This window comes from Dermacentor variabilis, chromosome 6 (assembly GCF_050947875.1).
Source record: "Dermacentor variabilis isolate Ectoservices chromosome 6, ASM5094787v1, whole genome shotgun sequence".
NCBI lineage: Eukaryota > Metazoa > Arthropoda > Arachnida > Ixodida > Ixodidae > Dermacentor > Dermacentor variabilis.
Genome location: NC_134573.1, coordinates 189,346,827 through 189,372,820, shown reverse-complemented (window position 1 = coordinate 189,372,820; position 25,994 = coordinate 189,346,827). Strand labels below are relative to the sequence as shown.

General features: G+C 49.1%; 1 protein-coding gene across 2 annotated transcripts in view; it reads left to right on the top strand.

The window, feature by feature from the left end:
* The first annotated feature begins 1,840 nt into the window (after positions 1-1,840).
* LOC142585982 (uncharacterized) overlaps positions 1,841-25,994 on the top strand; it is a 51,815-nt gene continuing 27,661 nt past the window's right edge. For both annotated transcript variants that reach the window (XM_075697153.1, XM_075697152.1), the window contains exon 1: positions 1,841-2,023. In XM_075697153.1, coding sequence (XP_075553268.1) covers positions 2,012-2,023 — 12 coding nt within the window. In that variant the 5' untranslated portion in view covers positions 1,841-2,011. The remainder of the gene's footprint in view (positions 2,024-25,994) is intronic.

Sequence of the window (25,994 nt, the reverse complement as noted above, 5' to 3'; positions counted from 1 at the left end):
TTTCGTAAGCCTCCAGGTTTCTGCCCCGTAGGTGAGTACTGGTAAGACACAGCTATTATACACTTTTCTCTTGAGGGATAATGGCAACCTGCTGTTCATGATCTGAGAATGCCTGCCAAACGCGCCCCAGCCCATTCTTATTCTTCTGATTATTTCTGTCTCATGATCCGGATCCGCCGTCACTATCGGCCCTATATACTGTAAAGTGAACATTTTTAATCAGTACAGTGAGCGCAATTGGATTTGCTTGTTTTTAGTATCTTTAATTATTATTTATGTGCAGCTTCACCAGCCACGTAAGTAAAGGCAGATAGATCTTGTATACACGATCTAATTAGCCTTAAAAGCACACTAAAGCGAAACAACAAATCAGTTTAGACTAATAAAGTATTGTGTGAGAACACTGCAGGCAGTCATTTCAAAATAATAGTTTGATTATTAGACTAGAAAATGAAGGTCGAAGTTTCAGTATTTGAATTTCGCTCCTAAACCCCGACGCCGGTACGTCAGTGTGACGTCAGGGATACTAAAGTATGTTTTCGCATTTGGGCCCCCTTGGCTTAGTAAGGGTTCCTGAAACTTGCCATGTTGAATATTTGGTTCCTTTAGAAGACAATGTAGTCAATCTGTACCACTATATAATTAAGTAGGCCCTAGAAGATGCCATCAAAATCCATGACGTCACAGCGACCAGGTGCGGGAACTCAAGGGGGCGTCGCCACCCGTCTTTCAATCTTGCGCTTTTTCTGGCTTACGAAGCGTCCTATCGAGGTAAGAGTTGTGTTTTTGGTGCAGTAGAGCGGCAATTTGCTGACCCAGACGAAATCATTTTTCTCTTTAGTGTCCCTTTAACTTATGAAAAAGATACAGCTGCTGTCCGTAAGACAAAGAGAACGGCTATAGATAAATTCGTAGAGTGGTTACTTGGAATTACCGCGTAGTGCCAGGTGTTATGTCACATCTCATATATCTATGTAGCCTAGTTATCTGTTTCGTACGATTTGTTAAAACCCATCCCAGCATTCAACTCCTATCCTATGAAAACTGCAGTCGTGAGGACATGAAAGTTACTCCACAAGGGAGCGAATTATGTATTTTTTTTAATGAAAAGAAGGAAAAATTGTAGTTTCAGTAACATTGTCGGTTAATGTATTTTTCCTTAGACCCCCCCTCCCCCCCTACCTTTCCTGAAGGCCTTCTTGTCCCTGCACCTCTGTTTTTTTTTTTTTTCTTATATGCTGGAACAAGACTTTATCTAAATCCCAACTAGCCCAACTCTCTGCCTTGAAAACTGTGGTTTGCAAAACCATTGTCAGGCATTCATCGTTTCACGTTTTGTCGGTGACCGTTTTTAACACAGAATTACCGCTGTCTTCACGTTACCGCTCGATGCAAGACACCCATAATGTATCCGAAATGCCTTGGATGCTGTCGCCAATTGTGAGAAGCCACTGATGGGCATCAAGAATGTTGGTAAGGCGGTGTCCGGCCAGATTTCGCAGCGTCAAGCGGAAGTGTGGTCATGGAACAACTTCGCCCTTTGAACGTTTCCGTTTAACACGTAGCGCCGGGAGATTGACGTACGCTATGCATTTGGGGCACATTTGGGTAGCGCCAAAGATGCAGGCTGCTTCTTTAATGACCGTTTATATAATCCGCGCGACCATCGCAGCACCGCTCGCACCTCGAGTAGACACTCCTCTCCTCCTCCCCCCGACAGATAGACGCACGAGGCGGCGCCGGAACTGGGTCACGCGGCGCGGCGGTCGTTCGCGAGAGCGAAAGCGTCGCAGCTCTCCCCGCATATAAGCGGCGATTAGAGGGAAAGCTCGCCGATTACGCTCTGTCCGCTCACGCAAGCACGCACCGCTCCGCAAGAAGGACCGACCGCCGTGCTGTGTTTGCGCGCTTGTCGCGCGGCTGGGATTACACGTGCAGTGCTGTCAACTACGCGTTGATTTCCTCTTCTACGACGGCTTGTCTTCGCTTCTGGCGGACAACTACGATAACCATGCGGATAGCGGTACGTACTGCGTAATGTGGGCACCACCTTCAACGGCCTGTCTTTTTTCTTCTTTTTTGTGTGTGCTCAATTCCTTCTGGAGCGACAACCCGCAGCGATCACTTTCGGCGATTATTTCGCTGTCGCATCACGTACTGCGATGCTGCAGTGTGAATGCACGTGTACAAAGGGTTTCGGCGGCAACGTGAGCGAGTTGGTGTATTTTCACGTGATGCGAATGGAGTGCACGGCACAAAGTAGACACAGGGTGACGCAGCATATTGGACAATTTTGCTGCGTCAGTTAAGGCATTCTTGTTGATCAGCAGCGTTTAACACTCGCGGGCCAGCGCAATAGCGGGCACAAAATTACGGCACTGACGAGGACAAACATGTTTCGAGCGTTTCCTCCTGCAGGAGAACTCAAGGTCGGGATTCTTCGAGAGGTTGACGTCGCCGACGGTGTGCACGCTGTTTATGCAATCGGGCGGATTTGTGCTCAGCTTGCAGCCGGAAGTGTCCAGTTCCTTAGCCACTGAAATTCGTGCGTTAACAAACATCCCCAGGCATTGCCAGCCATTGCGCATTGCTACAAATTGAGTATGCAGCTGTGTGTGCAAGAAGAGGCCCTACTTGTTGTACAACATGCCCTGTTGTGCATATAGTAGATTTTTCTTCTATTTACTTTTCATCTATTAGCCTTTCTCCATCACCAAGTGTACGGTAACCAACCCTGCACGTACATTGTTAACCTCCCTACCTACCGCTTTTCGTTTCTCTCTCTCTCTTGCGCATTTCATTTTCATGCGTGGAACATGGAATCTAGCCAAAGCGGCACATTGCGACGCACTCGTCGACAAAAACACGCGCTGCGTTAGCGCCTATCGGAGATTTCAGCATAATCGTGCTCCAAAATACAGGTCTGGAAATTTTAGTCTCGATCATCGCCACGTCTGTGAGTTCACTTCTGTGTTCTCACAGAGGACACGTTGTTGGACAGCCCGTCCACGATATTTACCAGAGTCTCAGGTGGTGGGCTACCTTGAGTTTGTGCGAGAACTCCCACCGGCGACATTACGTTCGTGAAATTAATTGGAATGAAGCTATTTTCTTCGCAGGCGTAATCAGAGTCATATGATCCAGGTGCCACTGCAGAGCATACAGGAACCATAACATGGGCACCGACGAGAGTAGGTCATCAGGCTTCCTTCCTTCACGCAGTGTTCGCCTCGCAGAGCGCCGGCGTGGTGCACTGCGTGCGCACACGTCCGCTTCCCTTCACTCGGCCAAGCGACGCACGCTGAGGGAGACGCTGTCTCGAAATTCGGCTTTTGTCTAGACACGAGCAACAGAATGCCCCAGGAAGAAAGATTTACTTGAAACGATTGCACCCTTTGTGCGAGAGATCCGGTGATGCTGCTCAGCAACGATAGTACGCTCATAATGCAAAAAGAAAGGGTAAGGCGTGCAGGCGCGGACACAGGAGAAGTGAACAACACGAACGCGACGGCGTTCGTGTTGCCCACATCTCTTCTCTTGCGTCCGTGTCTGCACGCCTTGCCCTTTTTTGCGTTATGAATTCTTACCAACTAGCTCAGCTTTCTGTCGTTCTAAGATAGTAAGCTGACAGGTAGCGTCAGCTCGACCTTTTCAGAAAGGTTTATCCGTAATGGCACGCTTGTTAATCAGAAAAAACAGCAAGAGGCTTCAAAACACGCTGCGGAAAAGCAGCGTTTGATAAAATGCTGGGTTGTTTCGGTTTAGGCACTCACTTGATGATGGCTTGTATAAGTTCGAATTGGAGCAAAAATCTTGGTTAAGCTTGCTGTGTACGCGTGCGCAATACCTGTTCATTCTGTTTATTGAATGAAAGCTACCGAAGCGTGTTTGTGTTTATTCCTAATGTTTATCAGTATGTTCACTTTAAGTAATCCAGTTCAACAGGTAGTCTCTGCGTATCATAAAATAATTATCTCGGAGTGTTTTACTGGATAAGTTTAATGCATACTGACGACCTATACTCATAACAGCATCAGTTAAATGGGCCTTAATTAGGCTAACGATCACATCCCACATAACGTAATCGTATTGTTCTCAACACCCGCCGTGGTGGCTTAGCGGCTAGGCTGTTGCGCTGCTAAGCACGCGGTCGCGGGATCAAATCCCGACCACTGCGGCCACATTTCGATGGGGGCGAAATGTAAAAACTCCCGCGTACATGGGGGCACGTTAAGGATCGCCACTATGGCGTTTCCTCATAATCAGACCGTGGTATTGACACGTGAGGCCCCAAAATTCAATTTTTCTCCATACGTCCGAGCGGAGGAGTATACCCAGCGCCTCCGATAGACGCCAATTCAGCTCCACGAACTTTAATAAATTGATTGTTGTAACCGCCTCAATTATTTGACAAGCTTTCGCAGAGGTTGTGACATCTGGCAAGTGAACATTAACACAAGAGGACACAGGAATGCCACTTTTTCCTTAACAGATAGTCATTTCTTCCCGCGATTAAGTACTATTTCAATGCTTTCTGAAGGCAGTTTATTAATCTAGGCCTTGGCCGAAACACATTCTGTTCCCAAGCGAGATAGCTGTGAAAAGCCTGCGGTAGTTGAATCCTACTGCTGAGTAACCTTGGTGGAGCGCCGCCACTTGAGACCGGACTTGTAGCGTGCAGACTTATCTAGACCCTTCTTGGCTGCGGCTCTGCTGCAACAAACACTTCCACTAAGCCTGACATTGACTATATTCAGTTTTCAGAGAATGTGCGACTCATTCTTTGAGGCTATAAGAGCAACTCTTTATTTTCCTTCCAAATTAGCCAGTTCTCTCATCGCCATCTGCGACTGCAGTTTCTGCAGCCTGTTCAAAGGTTCGTTCAATCACGGCGCTACGCGTTACGTAACAATCGCATAACGCTTCTTAAAGCTATGTGGGCGAGCCACAAACTAAACGCCTCTTAACCGCGCACAGGTTCACACAAAACTTACGAGAGGGAACTGAGACGCAGCAACAGTTTCGCTACCATACGCGAACGACGAGTTGTGCGTGAAGTTGTCTAACCTTCGCGCTTGTGGCTTCAGGCGAACATGTGGCGTCATTACGCGTTATCTTTCGAAATTTCCGAGTAATCATGACTTTCTAAGAACAGCAAGGCAATTAGTTCCTGCGCGTGCGCATAACCTATGCGAACTTATTAATTCACATAACGCAATATTTTGTTGAATATGATAAATTTGCAATGTTACAAAGCCGTTTGAAGTCCGAAGGGCGAAGTTTAGGCTAATCAAGGTAATACGCTCGCAACTGAAATCTAACAGAGCTTGTCCGTGTCACTGTACCGCGCTGTGCACGCGGGCAACAAACGCCGCGGCTCGTGTGCACACTTGGCGCGCCGCGTGCGCATGCGTGCACCGTGGGACGAAGCGCCCTGCTCGCCGCAGCGCCACAGTTTCGTCTACTGCAGCAGTTTCGGTGGGAAACTAGTTTTTCGCCCTCGCAAACGTTCAACGGGGAAGGCCAACGTGAGGACTTTCCGAGCAACGTCACGAACCTCGATAGGTGAGCATGCATTGGCCCGTTTGAAGTCCGTCCCTATGTTGTTACAAGAGATATTGGATTGTCTTGTTTATTACTATACGGATACTAGATCACCATGCGCCTTTCTAGCCTCCGTAACTCCGGATAATTTCCTGCCGAAAACAATGCCTCCTTTAGAAACCTCTGAACCGTCTTCGCGGTAACACCTTGACCAGTTCTTGAAAGCGATGCATCCGCTGTGCAGGCAACCTTATTTTAGATATATGAGGGGTGCTTATATTGCGTGGCCGAGGCCAATAATTTCATTTCAGCTGAAAATAATTTCGAGCTAACACAAAAGTTAATTGCGTATATTCACTTCATCGTCACAAGATATTTATGTATCCGATGAATAAGACGTTCCTACGCACGCATATTTTTCAGGTATGGATGATGCGCAGAAGAAAAACAACTTATTTTAATTCGAGCAATTGACAGTTTGAATAAGGGGTTTTAAAATATTCCGTCACTCACAAATAGGGTTCACCTCGGGTCACACCTATCGCGGTTGCTTAGTGGCTATGGTGTTGGGCTACTAAGCACGAGGTCGCGGGACCCAATCCTGGCCACGGCGGCTGCATTTCGATGGGGGCGAAAGGTGAAAACACCCTTGTACTTAGATTTAGGTGCACGTTAAATAATCCCAGGTGGTCAAAATCATTCCAGAGTCGCCCACTACAGTGTGCCTCATAATCAGATCGTGGTTTTGGCGGATGAAAACCCATAATTTAATTTAATTTTTAGGACCAAGAAAACATAGGAGGTCCAAATTTCCGCAGTCACCTACTAAGGCGAGCATCATAATAAGATCGTGGTTGTGGTTCGTAAACGCCATAATTTTTTTTTAAACCTCGGGTTAGGTTTTACTATCTGAACTATCCGGAAGTGACGTCATCAAACTTGGGCTTTGATTGAAACTGTGGAATTCAAAGAAACAAGACAGCGTCTAGAGTAAACAATAAAAACTGGACTTGGACTATGCATTCCAGAGATCGTTAAGGAATACAAGATATCAAAGTCTTGAGGAGCTACGTTCGCAATGTTTCAATATGAAGTTCCGCCTCTGGGAATCCATGCGACATATAAAAGCTAAGGCTTGTCAGAGCGACGAGACACGGGCCGCTCCTCGCCCTAACCGCTGGAAGGAGGATGAGGAATAAACTTTTATTTTGGAAACAGTATTCCGGGTAAGCCCCGGTTCTACTCTCGGTGGGAGGTCTCCTCATTCCAGGAACCCACTGGCCGTCGCTGCCTCCTTGGCCCTGGCGACGAGGCGTCGTTGTTGTTCCAGGTCCTCGGAGACGAGCTTGGCCTCCCATGTTTCTATGAGGTCTTCGCTTTGTCTGGCGTTGCAACAGTCTCTCGGTGAAGGCAATGCGTCTTTGTCTAGATGCCATGGACATTCGATGATCAGGTGCGCTAAGGTGTCCGGTACGCCGCACATTGGGCAGTGGTATCCTTGTAGCGTTGGGTACAGTCTATGCATGATGATTCCGTGGATATAAGTATTACTTTGCAGTCTTCTGAGTGTAGTGCTTTCTTCCTTGTTGAGCTTTGGGTGAGGTGGTGGGTACACTCTGCGTTCCAGCCTGTGATGTTAAAGGATCCCTGAGTACGTGATGAGTACGCTCTCTGCCTCCGCTGGTGCAGACCGGGCGCCTCGAGAGTAGGAAGGGTCGGCCCGGCAGGTGTGGCCTCGGGCCGCGGCATGTGCTGCTTCGTTCCCCTCCAGCCCCGCGTGCCCAGGAACCCATGTCACGCAGGGGTAGGTGACCGGAGTACTGCGGTGCTTCAATAGCTTCAGTGCTTCTGTCGACACGCGACCCTTAGCGTAGTTCATGACGGCTGCTTGAGAATGGGAGAAGATGACAGCTGCGTCATTGCACGTGGTAGTTGCTAGGGCGATCACCATCTCTTCTGCAGTCTCGGGGTTTTGTGCACGGACTGTAGCAGACGCTAGCCCTCTGCCCTGAGAATCTACGACGCTCAAGCCGTAAGCGTTTCTTTGCGGGTATTTGGCTGCGTCGGTGTATCTGGCGTCCGGATCTTGCCTGTGTCTTCGCCGTAGAGCATCCACTAGGGCTTGTCTTCTTTCCTTGTGGTACGTGGGGTGCATGTTGCGTGGAATTGGGGCTATGCACAGGGATTCGCGGAGGTTTGAAGGAATTTTTTCTTTTCGGTCCGGGGTGGCTATAAAGGTTTCACCGTAGCTCAGCCGTTGCAGCACTGATCTTCCGGTGGGCGTGAGCTTCAGTCGTTCTAATTGACTGGCTTTGTGAGCTTCAGCTAGCTCTTGCCAGGTGTTGTGTACGCCCACCTTGAGAAGTCTCGTAGTCGAAGCCGTAGATGGTAGGCCCAGGGCGATTTTGATGGTTCTCCTTATTTGAATGTTAATTTTTTCTATCCCTGCATTCTTCAGCGCGAGGTAGGGCGTGCCGTATGTTATTCGACTGGTGAGGAGTGCTTGCATCACGCGTAGCGTGTCTTGTTCTTTAAGTCCGCTTGTATGGCTTGCAACTCTCCTGACAAGATGCGTGAGCTGTGATAGCGTTCACTGTAGTCACGGGAGGGTGGCCGCCCCGGACCCGTCTTTGTGTATGTGTAGCCCTAGAACTCGTAGGGTTACCACTTTTGGAATGGGCGTTCCATTGAGGGTGACGTTAGGATCGGGTTCATCGTAGCCGGGTGGTCTGCCTCTCGTTCTTGACTTGAGAACGAGGTGTTCGGACTTCTCGGGAGCACAGCGGAGGCCGCATTTGTGCAAGTAGCTCTCGATGGTATCTACTGCTTCCTGTAGGCGTGTTTCTTGTGTTCCAGTGTTTGAGGCCCTTGTCCATAACGTGATATCATCGGCACAGAAAGCTTGGCTTACGTCTGGTATCGCGTCAAGGAGGCTGGGTAGTTTGATCATTGCGACGTTGAAGAGCAACGGCGATATGACCGAACCCTGCGGGGCGCCTTTGCTCGGTAGTCGGAAGCTGTCGCTGCGCAGGTTGTATATTCCAACTGTGGCCGTGCGGCCCGTGAGGAAATTCCTGACATAGTCGTATGTCCGAGAACCGCAGCCCAGGTCTTCGAGCTTGCAGAGGATAGCTTCGTGACTGACGTTGTCAAAAGCTCCCTTTACGTCGATGGCTAAAATCGATTATTTGCTTCTGGTACTCAGGTGGTCGATGAGGTCTTCCTTGAGTAGAAGGAAGACATCTTGCGTTGACAGGTTCTGCCTGAAACCGAACATAGTGTTTGGAAAATATCCGTTGTCTTCGAGGTACGAGGTTCGCCGGTTGTGAATCATATGCTCGAAAAGTTTCCCTACGCACGAGGTAAGAGAAATTGGGCGCAAATTCTCGATGCTGAGCTGTTTATTTGGTTTGAGGATCATGCTAATCTCGGAGTGCTTCCAGGCAGCCGGTAGCTTTCCTTTCTCCCATCATGCATTGAAGTACTGGAGCAGGGCTCCGGTAGCCTGCTGCGGAAGGTTCCGAAGATGCTTGTTCATGATCCGATCTTGGCCCGGGCTGGTGTTTCTGATGAGCGTCGATAGTGCTGCAGAGAGTTCAGCATGCGTGAAGGGTTGGTCAAGGTCGGCGTTTGGTTTCCCACCGTAAACTTTGTCATGTGCCGTCGTATTAACGGGTGGGTCGCCGCACAGCTTCTTCTGAATTTCTCGGAGGAGGTTCTCTTCCGATCCGGCGTCCGAAGATATCGCCTGTGTTGCTTAGGTACACAGTTACTGCGCCTGTACGCAAATATCAGTATATAAGAGACTTGTCATGCAAAACCGCTGTGACATCGTCTGCGTCCTGGTTTTATTACACCGAATTAAAACGAACGCTGAAAGGAAATTGGCTTCACGCAACCAGGTTGCTACCGCCATTGTCGCCGATCCTCTGCTATTCCAACTTGAAGGCCATCCCTTGCGGCTGAACGAATGATCGCTGCATCCACATTCACTCATCCGCCACCGTCAGCGCGCCACGCAAGCGCCAGATGCGTGCCCGCGTTGGCTGCACCGTTTGCGTGCCTTCGCGTGCGACGCCTGGCAGAACACTGGCGGCGCAGAGCTAAAACGATGCGTCAAAACGCTGTGTTCTACCATTAGGTGGGAACTGCGCATAGAACAGGCTAATTCAGGCAGACTATAAACGCGGCGCTGCTGGCGCATATGTGAAGCCAGCACCGCACCGCGCCGGCAGAAGTTCATCAGAACGCTATCATTTCCCCATTCGCTGAATGGTGACCGCGTCTACACAGCCTCTCCTCGATGTTCTTCCACGTGTCTTGCCTCTTTGACCTCTACTTGACAAACCTAACCGTAAGGAAGCGAGGTGCAGTTACCAGATGTAAGACCTAGTTCTGCGTTCCATGATCTCCCAGGGGGCCTTGAGCCGTTGAACAGGGTGATCGTTTGAACCAGCGCGGAGTAGCGGCACAGTCTCTCGCCGCACAGGCCTCCGTTCCGCTCATGCGGGAGCCACATTACCCGCGCACACGCACGCACGTGTCAGTAGGCAAGCTGTCCACGGTCGGCCTGTTTCGCCTTGCGCAAAACAGGAGCACGACGTGGCATGCTGAGAACGCGCGCACTGCTTTGCTGCTCCACATCGATCGTTCCGGCGCTCAGCGGCATACAGTGCAACACCACAGGTCCTGGCGCAGCATTCGTGTTCCTTCGTGGACACAAATGCGTTGGGAGGCTCAAGAACAGAAACACCCGTGAACACGAAGAATGCGGCAAGGGAGAATAATAATAACGAAACCAGGCCGCACCGCGTCACTGCGTAATACTGAACGAGCATCGCATGTGTTGCACATGCTACACCGGATCAAAGCCAACGTGCATTTAGAAGCGGAAAGGGTGAAGGAACGTAACAGCAACGTCAGCGATAAATGCGCTAAGCTAAACGGCCATCAGGTGGTGCGAAAGAATACGGGCCGAAACGCGTGACCGATGCCCCGATATCCTGGTTACGAGAGCGCGGGCGGCGACAAGGAACGCCGGTTCCTGTTCGCTGGCGTCTGAGCAATCGCACCGCTGACCGCACACCAGGGAGCGGTCGCCGTGCGCCCGCGGAGCCCAGCCTTCATGCGTGACGGTTGGACACCGATCGGTCAACTTGAGCCGTTTCGTTTCGTCCGTTCCATCTACAGATTAAGGGGCGGGAGGGGGGGGGGGTGAGGAACAGCGCTGAAACGTGAAAATATTGCATGAATTCATGTAGTTAGTTCTTTCCAGTAAAGTTGCTTTCATCGCATCGCCTATACCGCCCGAATCTTGGCCTGTTTGTCGCAGCGGCTTTGCGGCGCTTTTTAAATTTATTTTTTGCGATAGCAATAATATGGACACTCCAAGCGCACTTTGCCGTCGGCGTCACCGTCGCTGTGAGCTGGCGCATAAAGTCCAAGGGCGAGAACACCGACGCCGCGCGCCTTTATGTGCGAGTGAAAGCGTGCGATGGGAGACGACGATTGCGGCTCAATCTCGCCCGCGTGGAAGGGACGGAAGCGAAGAGGAAGCGCGCTGGTCTTCCGTGGCGCGCGAGAGACCCAACATTGCGCTCGAGGCCCCAGGGTACCCAGGAGAGGGAAGGGGAGGCGGGGTCGGCGTTCTGCTCCGGCTGAAACTGCGCCCGTGGCAGTTGCGCGCGGCAGTACCTTGAGGGCGATCTGCGTTGGGAGCAGAGTCTAGTTGCATCCTGTTGGCCTTTTAACTCCTCTGGAGGTCCGCTGGCCTACCGCTTCTGGATATCTCGCTCATTCGTATAGGACGTCTGCAGAACATCCGCTGGACTGCGAGGCGCTTACTAATTGGCAGTCCGAGGGGCGTCCCGCGTATGTCTAGAATGGTTATACGGATGTTGCACGGACGCAAGAATTTCTTTTATGTTTTCTTTGCTAAACGTCCGTTAGACATCCGCACGACATACCAAGGACCACTAAGGGATGTCTTCGGGATGTTCATTCTTATTTAAAATCGGCACAGTTGGTGTAAACATTAGCATTCCGTAGAATCTCTGCTGCAGAGACGATGCAATATTGACATGTACCGATGAAAATAAAACTTGCACCCATGTAACACAGATGCCATAAGCAAGCTATGTTTACATAAAATGGATAATCACCTTCACAGATATTTTATATTCATTTTTATTACGAAAACCTGATTTAATGCAGAGAGAGAGAGAGAGAGAGAGCTGCTAGTAACGCAAGTGTTACAAGTGGTCAAACACAGAACTGGTCACAAGACAAGGTACTGCAAACCTATAGAATTCAAAGAAAGGATGCATGTGACAGTCATGCATTATAATCATCATCATCAGCCTTATGTCCTTTGCAGCACGAAGGCCTCTCCCTACGATCTCCAATTAGCCCTGTCTCAGTGTGCGTCAAAGGCAAAGGCCGTATGTGACAGCTTTTAAAGCACTAGCATAGAATTTCCAGCCCCCAAGTGCTACAAGAGTGACATGAGATCACGGAATATAATAGTATCTACCAATCATCACTATCAGTAATATATCTTTAGAAGCATTAAGGTGGGCAGGACCAGGCATAATCCTCAGTGTACTTCAAGAGCACGGTGAACTTTTTACACCACAGTACACTTATTCTTCACCTTAACATCAGGGAGCATGAAAAAAAAAGTTATACTGCAACATGGAATACGAGACATGAAGAGAGCGCAGACATTCACTGTTCACTGCTCTTTCAAAGATGACCGAAATGTTTTATTTTAAGTTTTCTAATGTGTGGCTGCTGTTATTTGAAAAGTGTCGTGAATGCACGTCAACTATTATACAGGACAGTGGGTTTCTGGTCATATCAATGCCTGGCGCGCGTGATGCTTGAAAAGAAGTATACTTGATGAAGCTTGAGCGCTTCAAGCATGGAAAAGCTTCCGTGGCTCTGCAAGCAATAAAAATGTGGCAGTCACACCAGCTTGGTAGCTTACGATCACGCTGTGCTTTAGAACCAGTCCACAAACCTGCCGCTGTGGTTAACTACATGCTCTCCACCAGAAGAAAAAATCGCAAGGGCGGGTATAATTCAATGGAACTTGGTTTATTATATGCTGGAATTTTGAGGAATTGTTGATATTTCGTTGACAAACGTGGATGTCTATAGTGAACAAAGCTAGATGTGGTTCACATAGCTTGAATGAACTCGAGGCCAGTTCTACGTTGGCATTTGCAAGCGCAGAAATTCTCAGCAAGGAAGCAGTACGTCACTAAAATTCGAACAAAGTGCGGCTCGGGACATTGGCAATATGTCCAGCACGAATTACCTAAGGACGTCCGCAGGAGGATAAGAAGTGGATGCTAAAATTGCTCCGATAATGATATCCACTGGATGTCTCCAGAACGACTGCTCTTGAACTTGGACGTCGGCATCTTATCCGGACTTCCGAGGTAGTTTCAATGCCATTGGGCCGTATCTTTGCACGTGCTGTGTGTTCTCGGAGCTCACTTAGCGTTGAAGCGATAGGCAGCACGAAGATAACTTCGGTCGCTACAGCTGCCGCGTTTCCTCACGCCAGCGCTTGACAGAGAGTGTCCGCGGGCATCCAGTGTGATGTGTTCGTGTTTGCTGTGTGCGCTGACATCATGCTTGTTAATTTAGTTAGCAAGCGAATGTTTCAAGTTTACACGGCCGATAAAAGTACTATCCTTACTTCGTATGGATGTCTGCTAATTCGCTATCGCAATCAATGCTCCGCCTTTCGGACGAAACTGCGACTTTTGTATATATTTGTTTGTTTTTGTTTGCATCAGCAAGATGCGGGAAGGCCCAGGCAAAAAGCGACAAATTCGCTTGAAGGAAACCTGAGCTCCCCTTGTACATGGAATACAGCAAAAGCAATCGATCAAATATGTCTATACAACAAATGAGCACAGAACTAAGCATAGGAAAGAAGTTGTGCAAAAAAAAAGAAATACAATACATTTTTATAACATTGATCCTACAGACTTCGCCAATAGTTCAATACATATACCATATCAAATACACAGTATATATATGTATAGAAGGAAGTTTAGTCTACCAATATCGCAATGCTATCTCGCTTCCTAGTTTTTTGCACTTTTTCGACATTTTGTCAAGCAGAAGTGCCGAAGCCGTCGGACGACTTGCCAAGATGCCTTCCTTATACCGGAGGCCGGGTGGGGCCTTCCCCTCTCACCGCTTCGATGGGAGCCTGCAGAGAGAGCCCGATCTGGTAGCATCGAGAGCTCCGTCATGACTAATCCAGACCTGACACCGGGCCAAAGGCAACCAACTGACTGTGACAGCAACCGCGAATGTAAGCGATATAAGGCTGCAGAAACAGACAAGTCTACACTTATTGATGATTGTGATATAGCGGACATCAGTGATCTGCACAATGAAGACTTTAGGCCTTTGCGCAGCCAGAAATAGAGGGCCGTCGGAATCCCAGTGATAATTACATCTGTCAAGAGAGGATGTTACCTGAAAAAAGTAAATCTCATTGCACTGTCTATGGACATTGAAAAAATTCTTGGCGCATCGTTAGTTAGGAGGCCATTTACTGCTCAAGTGGCGTTGCTTTTGGATGGCCAGACAAGAGCATGTGAACGCTCTTCTCATTTGCAAGTAAGTCGAAGGGATTGCGATATCATCCCGAGTGTGCAACTCTTACCTGCAAAACACTTGTATTATTGCGGAGTGCCGACGTGGTACGCCGACGAGGAACTGTTGGACTACTTAAAACCCCAAGGGGTTTGTCATGCAAGGAGAGCCACAGGTCGCGTTCAAACTTCTGAGTCCGAATGTGAGTCCAGGCGAACCAACATTATGGTTCTCACGTTCGCTCCAAACACGGACCGTCCAGAGACGATCGCCAGACGATCGCCAGCACGTGCCGGCCCCTGCATCAGACCTCTACTCGGTTTGTGAGCCTCCTCCCCAGCTCGAAACCAGCTGCGCGACGGCTCTTTCCAAGGGACTCACTGGGCCAGACGTAACCGCTTTCGGCTATTCTACGGCCCGCCGCTCTCCTTCCTAGGACGTTCCCGCAAGCTGTCTGCTTTCCGTTCGGGGGCACCTCACTCATCACCGATACAGAGGCTCTCCAACCGGCTCCACTAGGCTCAAATTTCACTCTCGCAGGCACGGCGACCCACAAGCGCAACCATCGCAAGGCATTCAGCACCACCGCAACCCTGATGCTATCGTCATTCGAGATTTCAGTCCAGTGCTCTGCCTTCCCTGTCCGAATTGCTCTGCTCTCCGCGTGGCGCCTGGAGGCACGGAGATTGAGTAGGCGGAGATCCGGGGCAGGGCTGTCTGGTGGGGCAGAGCACTGAACGGTAGCCGCCTAGGCGCACTCCGCGATGGCGTCTAGAAAGTCATGACGATCGGTCGCCTCACTACAGTGCTTCCTAAACAGACACCAGTCTATGACGTTCAAAGTTCTGGTCTTTGGCTTCCTTCCGTACACAGAGGTGATCATTATGGGGAAGTCTGAATACAGACGAGTGGACGCCTGCTGTAGAAGACAGGCCCGCCGCAGGAGAAACCAGAGCTGGGTGAGACTGTGCTCCAGCATCAAGGACCGTTCAAGGGGTCCCCTAGCCTGGCGACTACTCAAGTCACTCACCGGCAAGAGGACGAGCCGTCAACCCATCCTCGCTGTGGCCATCTCGTTAAGAATCAGCGAAGAGGTCCTCGCGGAACTTCTTGCGGACCGGTTCGCCCCTCCTGTCCCACAGAGTGCAGCCATCCTGCCGGTCGGACACCCCCCTGCCCAGCTGCCCACCTGTCTACACAGCCTCCACCTTGCTTGGACGTCCAGCCATGTCGCTGCCCTCTGCCAAGAGCCACTTGCCCTGTACGAGCTCCACGCGGCCCTGAGGCGAGGGCAACGCCGCAGCGCACCAGGAGCAGACGGTGTAACGCCACAAATGCTCCGCAACCTCGCCGCCAGCGAGCAACAGCGCCTTCTCGAGTGCTTCAATGAGATCTGGCAGTCAGGGCAGGTGCCAGAGGCATGGCGCACAGCCATTGTGGCACTCATCCTCAAGGCCGGAGAACCAGCTAGAGAACTGTGGTCCTATCGACCGGTCTCCCTCACCTCCGCTGCCTGCAAGGTGATGGAGGCCATGGCGCTGGCACGACTGGACTGGGTGACCCATGCTCGCGGCTTCTTGGCAGACCAACAGACGGGCTTCCGGCGGCGGCGGTGCACTGTGGACTCTATAGCTGACATGGTGTCGACCGTGGAGGACGCAAAAGTCGGCGGGGACCCCGTGATGCTCTTGCTGAGCGACGTACAGGGTGCCTTCGACAGCCTCCCTCACACAGTTTTCCAACAGGGACTGGACCTAATCGCCACCTGTGGCAACCTGCGGGAGTTCCTCTCGTCGTCCCTGCACAATCACACCCTCAGGGTTCGTGTGGGCCGATCGAAGAGCGCCCCCCGTCCAGTCGCTGCAGGCGTGCCACAGGGGTCAATGGTGAGCCCCTTCATTTTCAACCTGGCCTTGACACGGTTGCCTGCTGCCCTGCCGATCGACCCTCACTTCCCCGTGCAGTCCTCGATCTACGCGGATGACATCGCCCTATGGGCGCGGGGACCACCGCAACACATCCGCAAGACACGTGCGGCCCTACAGAGAGCCCTGGACACTGCGGCTTCCTACTTGTGCAGCGTCGGCCTTACCATCTCGGCCAGGAAGACCGAGGCCTTGCTGCTGAATCCCAGAGCAGCAGCCCACCGCTCAGCTGCCCGGCTGCGCTTGGAGGGCTCCAGATTCCATGGAGCAAGGCAGTCACGTACCTGGGGCTGCGCATTGACCATCGGCTGACCTGGCTGCCGGCTACCAATGCCCTGTGCGCCCAGACGCTTCGGGTCAGCAAGGCGATCTCACAGCTCCTTGCCCGTTGATAGGGCTGCACCACCAGGTGGGCCCTGCAGCTCTTTGAAGCTGCAGCCACCTGAAGGGCCACCTCAAGACTCGCGGCCCTTCAGAATGCAGCATGCTCAATATCCCTGCGCTGGCTACCGGCGCACGTAGGGATCCCGGGCAATGAAGAGGCAGACACTCTCGCAAAGAGCGCCCACCACCCAAGCGTCCCCTCAGCCCTGCTGTAACGGCCGCGGACTTCACAAGACACAGGCTGCGTTGGCACATCATCGCCTGCCATCTGGATAAGCGGGTATCCCTGGGACGGCCTCCACGGTCTCTTCCACAGCATGGCTTCCCACGAAGGGATACCTCGTTGCTTCTCCGACTGCGGATTGGTTGCTACTGGACGGCAGCCCGCCGGCACCGCCTTGGGAAAGCCACCTCGCCAGCCTGTGCCTCCTGCGGTGACCCAGAGACTCTGGAACACCTTCTGCTGGCATGCCCTGCTCACCTGCAGCACCGTGCTCTGAGCCGTGCTCCCGCAAGGGTTGCAGGAGATAGTGACAGCTTTTCCTCTTTTCTCCACAAGAACCACTTCACTCTCGAGATTTCACCGCAAGCAGCAGCAGGTGAGTATTCCGAGGTTCTGTGCTCACACCTTCCGCGGATGCATTGCCCTACAGAAGTTTCGCAGGAACAGCTCTGCCATCTGGTTTCTTCAGCTCGAGAATCACTTCTACGTCAACAACGTAAGTGATCAACACTTGGGCTATCTCCACGCAAGTGCCGTGCTGCGAGACGGTCTACTTTTGGAGCACCGACTTCTACAGGCCTGAGCATCTACGAAAATCTGCGGCCGGTTAGGATTTGGCACTACCGCATCACTGTGGCTGCGCTGCCGGTACTGCCTGGTACATCTCTCTCGGATTGCGTGAACCCGACACTGCGACCTGCGACGACACCATCTGCGCACTTTACCTAGACCTTAGCATTGGACTTTATTTCAATCGCGCTTCGCACTGGGAAGGGGACCCTTTAAAGGCGTGCCGATCGCCTCCAAAGCAGGCGAAGAAAACGGGCTCACGTGCGGCTAGCGCGAGAACAGAACACGCTGGCGTGCTCGATCTTGAGCGGCTGCGCTGACGGCCGCTCCGCTGCACCATGGCTGGCCGGCCTAAATAAACCGTGGCTACGGCAGCGCTACCACTTCACACTATCATCCCACAAGATCAGTGAACAGAGTACCACATGCGCGAGAAGACTGCTGAATAACCGGAACAGCGAAGTTATGTATCTGCACTGTAGCGGCCCCTGATTTTCACGGGGATGGAAGAGAACAGCTTTTGTTTTCGCTGACTTTATTAGTAATGAATCTGACTCACCCCATGCGTGCAATTTCTGCAATGTTTGATTAATTTCAGGCATCAGACTCTGGAGGTTAGTGCCCCTAATGAAGAGACTAGTGCCATCGGCATATATCACTAACTGGGCATGTCGCTGATTGAGATAATAGCATTGATATACAAAATTGATAAAAGTGGCCCCAAAAGGCTACTTTGTGGAACACCTGCGGTTATCGTCACAAACTCCGCTTTTCCTGTGGTTACACAATGAAAACGGTGTTCTAAGTAGGACCTAAAGATATTCATATACCACTAATGCCATATAGTTCAAGTTTTTCTATAAGTTTTTTTGTGATGTAACCGATCAAAATCCTTGCAGTGGTCAATGTATATGCCAAGGCGCACTTTTCCAAGCTCAAGGGCATTAAGGATAATTTCTTTCTGCGTCAGAAGAGCGGTTTCAGTAGACCTGCCTTGAATAAAACCATGCTGTGACGGGCTGATCAACCTAAATGACGTACAGAAGCTAATAGATCATCTGTGCATAATTTTATTCAGACTTTTCGAGAAAATAAGCAATAGTTAAATTAGTTTGTAATTTGACAGTTCATTCTTATTGACACTTTTATGTAAAACAATGACTGGAGAAATCTTCATAAGCTTGGGAAAACACCCCGTTGATAACGCAAGGTCATATATATATATATATATATATATATATGATACTGCCGTTCTTATTGCAAGAACATAGCGGGGGCAGTTAATACAGTGCAGTAGCAGATAAATATACATATTCTTCACGGACAGCAACATAACCTTGAATACAGGTAGGCAAGACAGATAAATTGGCCGTCGGAAAGATATATAAGAATATGTCGTTGACAATGGCAGGCCCAACTTCAGAAGCAGTCAACTTCGCATACATGACAAGTTGTAAAACGATTTTCCTTATTAAAGGTTAGGAGACACAACTAATTTATCGCTACTGCGGATTCATCAAACGCTTTATCTGTGACCTAGACGAAGATAATGAATGAGACCCAGACGATCCCACTCGCTAACAGTCAGAGGAAGAAAAGAGTTCTCGAACCTCGTGTCATCATGGCAGACCCAGTCGGTTAGCGTGCACGGGTGCTCGTGCCGCGATGGTCGTGATCGCGAGTAGGTTACGTATTTTCGCAGATCAATTTTGTAGTGATTGTGTAATAATTGAAACAAACATTTGAGACATGCTTGTTTTGCTCTTAATGGTAGTCTCGTAAGGCCAGATGAACCTGCAAGCAATGCTGGGGAATCGGTGCGCTTATATTTATTATGAATAATCCGTAGCGCTTTGCGTTGAATAGCCTAAAGTTTTGTTAGTTGAGTTACTGATTGGGGGAACCAAACTGTGTTCGCGTATTCTAAGATTGGCCTTACGAATGTTGTGTAGGCGAGGAGTTTAGTAGATACTGGTGTGGACGTAAGCGTCTCCTGATGAAGAAAGCTTTTCGTAGAGCAGCAGATGTGATGTTAGTAATATGAGAGTCCCACCTCAGGTCAGAAGACAGCGTGATACCTAGATATTTATGTTGTCGGAGTTTTGTTAGCGGTACGCTGTTTATAGAATAGGAGAAGCATGGTGGGTGCTTTTGCTTGTTACGCTCATACAAACAAATTTTTGCGTGTCTATCGTCATTTGCCATGTGTTACACCATTCGGTTATTTGTTTTAGTGAGCTGCTTAACGACAGATGGTCTTCGGGGCTGTTGAGTCGTCTGCGAACAGTTTAATGCAACAATTAATGTTATTAGTGATGTCATTGATAAATAACAGAAATAACAGCTGACCAAGGACGGATACCTGAGGAACTCCCGACGTAACGGGAACTATTTTACGTGGTAACTGCTGGAAAACTACAAACTGCGAACGATCTGACAAAAAAATCTGTCAACCGGAATTCCCCGTCCCCGATCACAGCTTTTAGTTTAGCTAGTAATTTATTGTGTGATACACAGTCGAATGCCTTTGCGAAATCTAGCATTAGAATATCTGCCTGGCTGCAGTTGTTAATACTGTTACGGGGATGTTGCGAGTATATAAAAACTATATTTACAATATATATACAGGATGAGTCAGAATAGCTAAGATGGCTGACCACCAACAATACGCAGCAGCCAGCGTCTGCAATCTTCTTCCTCTCTCTTCTCTCACACTTCCATAACAATACTAAGTGTTACATCGTGTATAGCCTCAGTTGAATGAGTAACAGTTGAGAGTCCGCGTCGAAATCCACGCTAATTAGGGGATAGTATATCATTGCGCTCGATAAAAGTTGTTATATGCTTCGAAATATGTTCGAGAAGTTTATATGATGTGCCTGTAAGAGAAATTGGTCTATAGTTGGAGGGTGAAGCAATGTCGCCTGATTTATGAATATGCATAATGTTTGCCAGTTTCCAGTCTTTGGGTAATTTTGATGAGGAAACAGATTTGCGAAAATTAACTCCAAGGTATTTGCTACACCATTCGGCGTATGTTTTTAAGAACTCGTTCGTAATATTGTCTGGTCCGAATTACATTTTAGGATTTCTGAGATGATCAATATTTACTTTGGGCGAAACGCAAGAGTCGGGGCACATGCAGTTGTCTTTAGTAAAAATTGAAAAGGAAAAATCGTTGTACATATTAGTAGTATTATCTTCTAGAGACATTCCAGACGGCACCGTTTTATGGTTACATTTTCTTATTCAGGAAGTTTGGGTGAAGCAGTCATGATAATTACGCTTGAACGTGAAAATAAATGCCTCATAAGCCATATCGGCTGTTTCGCCACGCGTCCCATATTTCATGTTTAAGTCGTTAAAAGAATGAAGGAGACGTCCAAGGTTTGCGACGTGATACTCTGGATTGTTACTATCGAATATGGTTCTGGTTGTGTTGGTGTGTCTGTTCCTTGAAGGAGTAAATAAATGTGAAAATGATCACTAATACCGGAATAGAGTGTCTGTATTTAGATTGGTGATAAAGACATCAGTGATCAATTCTGTCCTCGCGGTAACACACGTAGCAGAATTTGTTAAAACGGTATGACCATTTGATTCCACAGTACACAAAAACGTTGCCTGATCAGCAGAGAGAGTTAATAAATTGGTGTTAATATCGCCTCCGATGATCGCGCTGAACTTGTTTTCAGTTATAAAGAGTTCAGCAGCTTATCAACATAGTCAATAAAGGGAGCCATATGACCATCAGGTGAGCGACACATTCCGCAGTAAACATGACTAGTCGATAATAAGCATGGGAATTCGAAATCTTTAGTTATGATAGAAAACTCTGAAATAATCTGGCATTTCAATTCGTGTTTTTTCCAAAACGACCAGGCCACCACCCTGCAGCCTACTCGCTCGGTTCGAGAACAAGCTATAGTAGCCATCAAGCTGGTATACCTCAGCGCATGGCCTATGCCGTGGCTCAGTCTGAACGAATGTTTAAGTGGAATCAAGTTAAATTAATGTTCCGGTGGCTGTAATACAAGTGATTCACATGATGTGGTTTCGTGCCAAGGCTGCATGCAACATCAACATATAACGCCACTAGCAGAGCATAAACGCATAGCACATTTGTTTTATCGCAAGTTAAAAAAATACAGATGCAACGCACATTTTGAAATCAACGTGAAGCGGAGCTGCTTTCGTGCAGCAGTTAATCAAATGGTATAAATTTGCCCCCTTCATTCCTGTGCCTTTGGCGTAAAGGAAACTGCAGCGCGAGCCACGAAATAAGATTCAGTGGCGATTTAACAGGTAAATGCGAGAGAAATACGCCATCATTACATCTCAGCTCTTTGAAGTCCCGGATCCATGATCAATGAACCGCGTTCACCACATTGCAAAGTGGTGGCAGAGAAGTGCTACTACCCGCCGTGGTTGCTTAGCGGCTGTGGTGTTGCGCTGCTAAGCACGAGATCGCTATTTTTTACCAAGGACCCCGTGGTGGCGGAACAAGTGGCAACTGCTCAAGCCATCAAGAGTAATAAGTGGGCCTGCATTTACAGTGATTCGAAATCCGCTATAAAGTATTTTGATAAAGGCTACGTAGCTGGAGTTGCAGCTAAACTTTTTGAAGACATTGCGCTTATGAGAACTTAAATCCGATGGTTTCTTGCGCATGTGGGGAAAGTGGACGAGACTCGTGTAAGCATCGATGAGGTTGCTCGTGACATGGCGCGAGGACTTGCTAGCCGTGACAGCAACAACCGACCCATTCGCCGCCAAGGCAGGGAATCTATAGATCATGTAATAACTTACAATGACATTACCAAACACTGCTATTTAGGAGGCAGGCGATTCCCAATGCCACATTCGAAAGTGAACACGGCCAAGGCTGTCTCACTGCGCTTATTGCAAGCAGGTGCACATCCCACGCCGTACCACATTAATAAAATACATCCAGAGAGGGAAATTAAGATGGAGTTCAACAATTCTAACGGCATCGTTGGAATCAGGCATATGCTGGCGGGGTGTCCCGCGACTCTCCCCAACCTCGTTGAAGAATGGACACAGTGGGAAAAAAACGATTGAAAGCCCATTGTTTGAAGACCAACTAAGGGCCGGGCCCATGAAGTCGCCGAAGGTCTCGGCCTGATCACGGTGCCAACGTGGGAGCAGCCCGCCTTGGCTTAACAAGTCGAGCCTCCGGACCTCATTTCAATAAAAGTTTTCACACACACACGATGTCGCGGGATAAAATCCCGGCCACGGCGGCGGCATCTTGATAAGCGCGAAATGAAAAAAACACCCGTGTACTTAGATTCAAGTGCACGTTAAGGAATCCCAGATGGTCAAAATTAATCCGGAGCCCCTCACTACGGCGTGACTTAATATCAGATGGTGGTTTTGGCACGTAAAACCCCATAATTTAGGAAGTGCTGCTGACCGTGGTCCCGAGCAGAACCCCCATTTTAAGCTGTATATATGTATATTACTGTACATTCCCTTTTATCTGTTTTTGTATTGATTGCCCATTCTGTATTCTTGTATAATTGATTATTGTTTTTGACATGTGCACGTTTGATTATCTGCTCCTCTCCCCTCCTGCCTGGTCTTTACTGACCGCTGTATTTCCTAAACTATATATACATATATATACATATATAAACATATTATATATATATATATATATATATATATATATATATATATATATAGCAGTCATGGAGGCATTACGAAATCAGGGTGTAGACGAGCCGTATGTAAAAGTACCGAAATATATCTATAGCGGCTCCAGAGCCACCGTAGCCCTCCCTAAAAAAAGCAACAAACTCCCAATAAAGAAAGGTGTCAGGCAGGAAGATACGATCTCTCCAATGCTTTTCACAGCGTGTTTACAGGAGCTATTCAGAGACCTGGATTGGGAAGAATTGGGGATAAGAATTAATGGAGAATACCTTAGTAACTTGCGATTCGCTGATGATATGGCCTTGCTTATTAACTCAGGGAACCAATTGCAATGCATGCTCAATGACCTGGAGAGGCAAAGCAGAAGAGTGGGTCTAAAAATTAATCTGCAGAAAACTAAAGTAATGTTTAACAGTCTCGGAAGAGAACAGCAGCTTACGATAGGTAGCGAGGCACTAGAAGTGGTAAGGAAATACATCTACTTAGGACAGGCAGTGACCGCGGATCCGGATGATGAGACGGAAATAATCCGAAGAATATGAATTGGCTGGGGTGCATTTGGCAGGCATTCTCAGATGATGAACAGCAGGTTACCATTATCCCTCAAGAGAAAAGTGTATAACAGCTGTGTCTTACCAGTACTCACTTTCGGGGAGAAACCTGGAGGCTTACGAAAAGGGTTCTGCTCAAATTGAGGACGATGCAACGAGCTATGGAAAGAAGAATGATGGGTGTAACTTTCAGGGATAATAGGGCAGGTTGGGTGAGGGAACAAACGCGAGTCAGTGACCTCTTAGTTCAAATCAAGGAAAAGAAATGGGCATGGGCAGGACATGTAATAAGGAGGGAAGATAACCGATTGTCATTAAGGGTTACGGACTGGATTCCAAGGGAAGGGAAGCGTAGCAGGGGGCGGAAGAAAGTTAGGTGGGCGGATGAGGTTAGAAAGTTTGCAGGGACAACATAGACACAATTAGTACATGACCGGGGTTGTTGGAGAGGTATGGGACAGGCCTTTGCTTTGCAGTGGGCGTAACCAGGCTGATGATATATATACAGTAAACTCAGTTGTACGAACGTCGGTTTATCGAATATTTCAGAATAACGAACTTTTTAAAAATCCCCGGCAGTTTTCTTATAGATTCTATGCAAAAATGTTTCACTTAAACGAATTTCGGAACGGTCAATATTTCAGTTTAACGAACTCGCTCAGAGGACCAAGGCTTGCACTGCACTGCAGGCGCAACCGATGCACGCCCTCATCAAACCGCCGCTCCAGCGGCAGCGTAACGTCGCTGGCGCCACAGCCCCCCTGGGGCAAAGAGGCGCGGAAAAAGAGCGGCAACGAGGCATAGCCTCCGAGATCGCCTGCACAAAACGAGCAAGCATGTAATTTCGGAGGCCATGTACAAAGTAACATCGCTGGCGCTTACAACGCCGCCAGAGCAAGGCGGCGACCTGTCACACCACAAACCACGTGGTGTGTTTTTTTCCGACCGGCTAGTCGTGGCATGGTCGTCGTCTCTTTCTTTCCAGTCTCGTCGGTTCCGCGTGTGCACACAAACGACCCACGTGGTGTGTTTTTCATTTATATGTACAAAATCCATTTCACACGTTTCTGACACTATGGATGCCATGTGCAATTCATGGAGCAAAGGACTTCAAACTTTTGACTCTGTATGCCATGTCTTATGTTGGTCTAGTGAATATTCAGTTTAGTGAACTTTCAGTTAAGTGAACTATTTCCTTCGGTCCCTTGAAGTTCACTCAAGTGAGAGTTCACTGTATATTGTTACGTGTAGAAAGATACAGACGGAAGAGGCTATTTACAAGCTATTTACACTGAACTGGAGCCAGAGCGCCAGGCCGACATTTTCTCGCACCAAGGGCACAGACCCACTTCGTCGTCATTCTCGCGGCGGCTCGTCTCTAGGGTATTTCCCGATAATATCGTAATACTACCCCCCCCGGCGGCAAAAACGCCGTCACGGTGTTTTTAAATATCCAAGGCACGTGAAGAGTTGTAGGGCTTGAGTCGGGTGACGTGGACAATGTCACTGGTTGTCACACCGGAGGACGTAGTGGGCGTGGCTAGAACAATTTCATAGGTCACATCGGTCACTTGGCGGAGCACGCGATGTGGGCCGGTATAACAGGAAAGCAGTTTCTCACAAAGGCCAACTTTACGCGATGGTGACCAAAGCAACAGGAGGGTGCCGGGCGCAAAATGTTCATCACGGTGACGGAGGTCGTAGCGTCGCTTCTGTTTGTCTTGAGAGACTTGTAGACGAACGCGCGCAAGTTGACGAGCATGGTCAGCACGGGCGATTACATCACGGGCATAAGCGCTAGTTGAAGCTGTGGTGGACGGAAGCACAGTGTCTAGTAGTAGCGTCGGTTCGCGGCCATACAAGAGGTAAAACGGGGAAAAGCCGGCAGTTTCGAGACGGGAAGAGTTGTATGCAAAGGTAATGTAGGGTAGAGCCAGGTCGCAGTCACGGTGGTCGTCTCAAACGTATTTGGACAGCATGTCTGTAAGTGTGCGGTTCAAACGCTCAGTGAAGCCGTTCGTTTGAACGTGGTAGGATGTAGTAAATTTATGCTGAATGGAGCAGGCCCGCATGATGTCGTCAATGACTTTCGCCAAAAACGTACGGCCACGGTCTCTTAGCAATTGACGCAGAGCACCATGCATCAAAATGATATCATGTAGAAGGAGGTCCGCAACCTCAGTTGCGCAACTGGTCGGAAGAGCGCGGGTTACGGCGTAGCGGGTCGCGTAGTCAGCCGCGACTGCAATCCACTTGTTTCCTGATGTAGATTCCGGAAATGGGCCGAGAAGGTCTAAGCCAACACGATGGAAAGGCTCGGCAGGGATGTCGAGCGGCTGCAGGTAACCAGCGAGGGGTTGGGAAGGCTTCCTGCGTCGTTGGCAAAGTTCACAAGCGGCGGCGCAACGTCGTACGGAACGGGTAAGGCCCGGCCAGAAAAAACGGCGACGTACACGGTCATAGGTTCGAGATACGCCGAGGTGTCCTGCCGTTGGT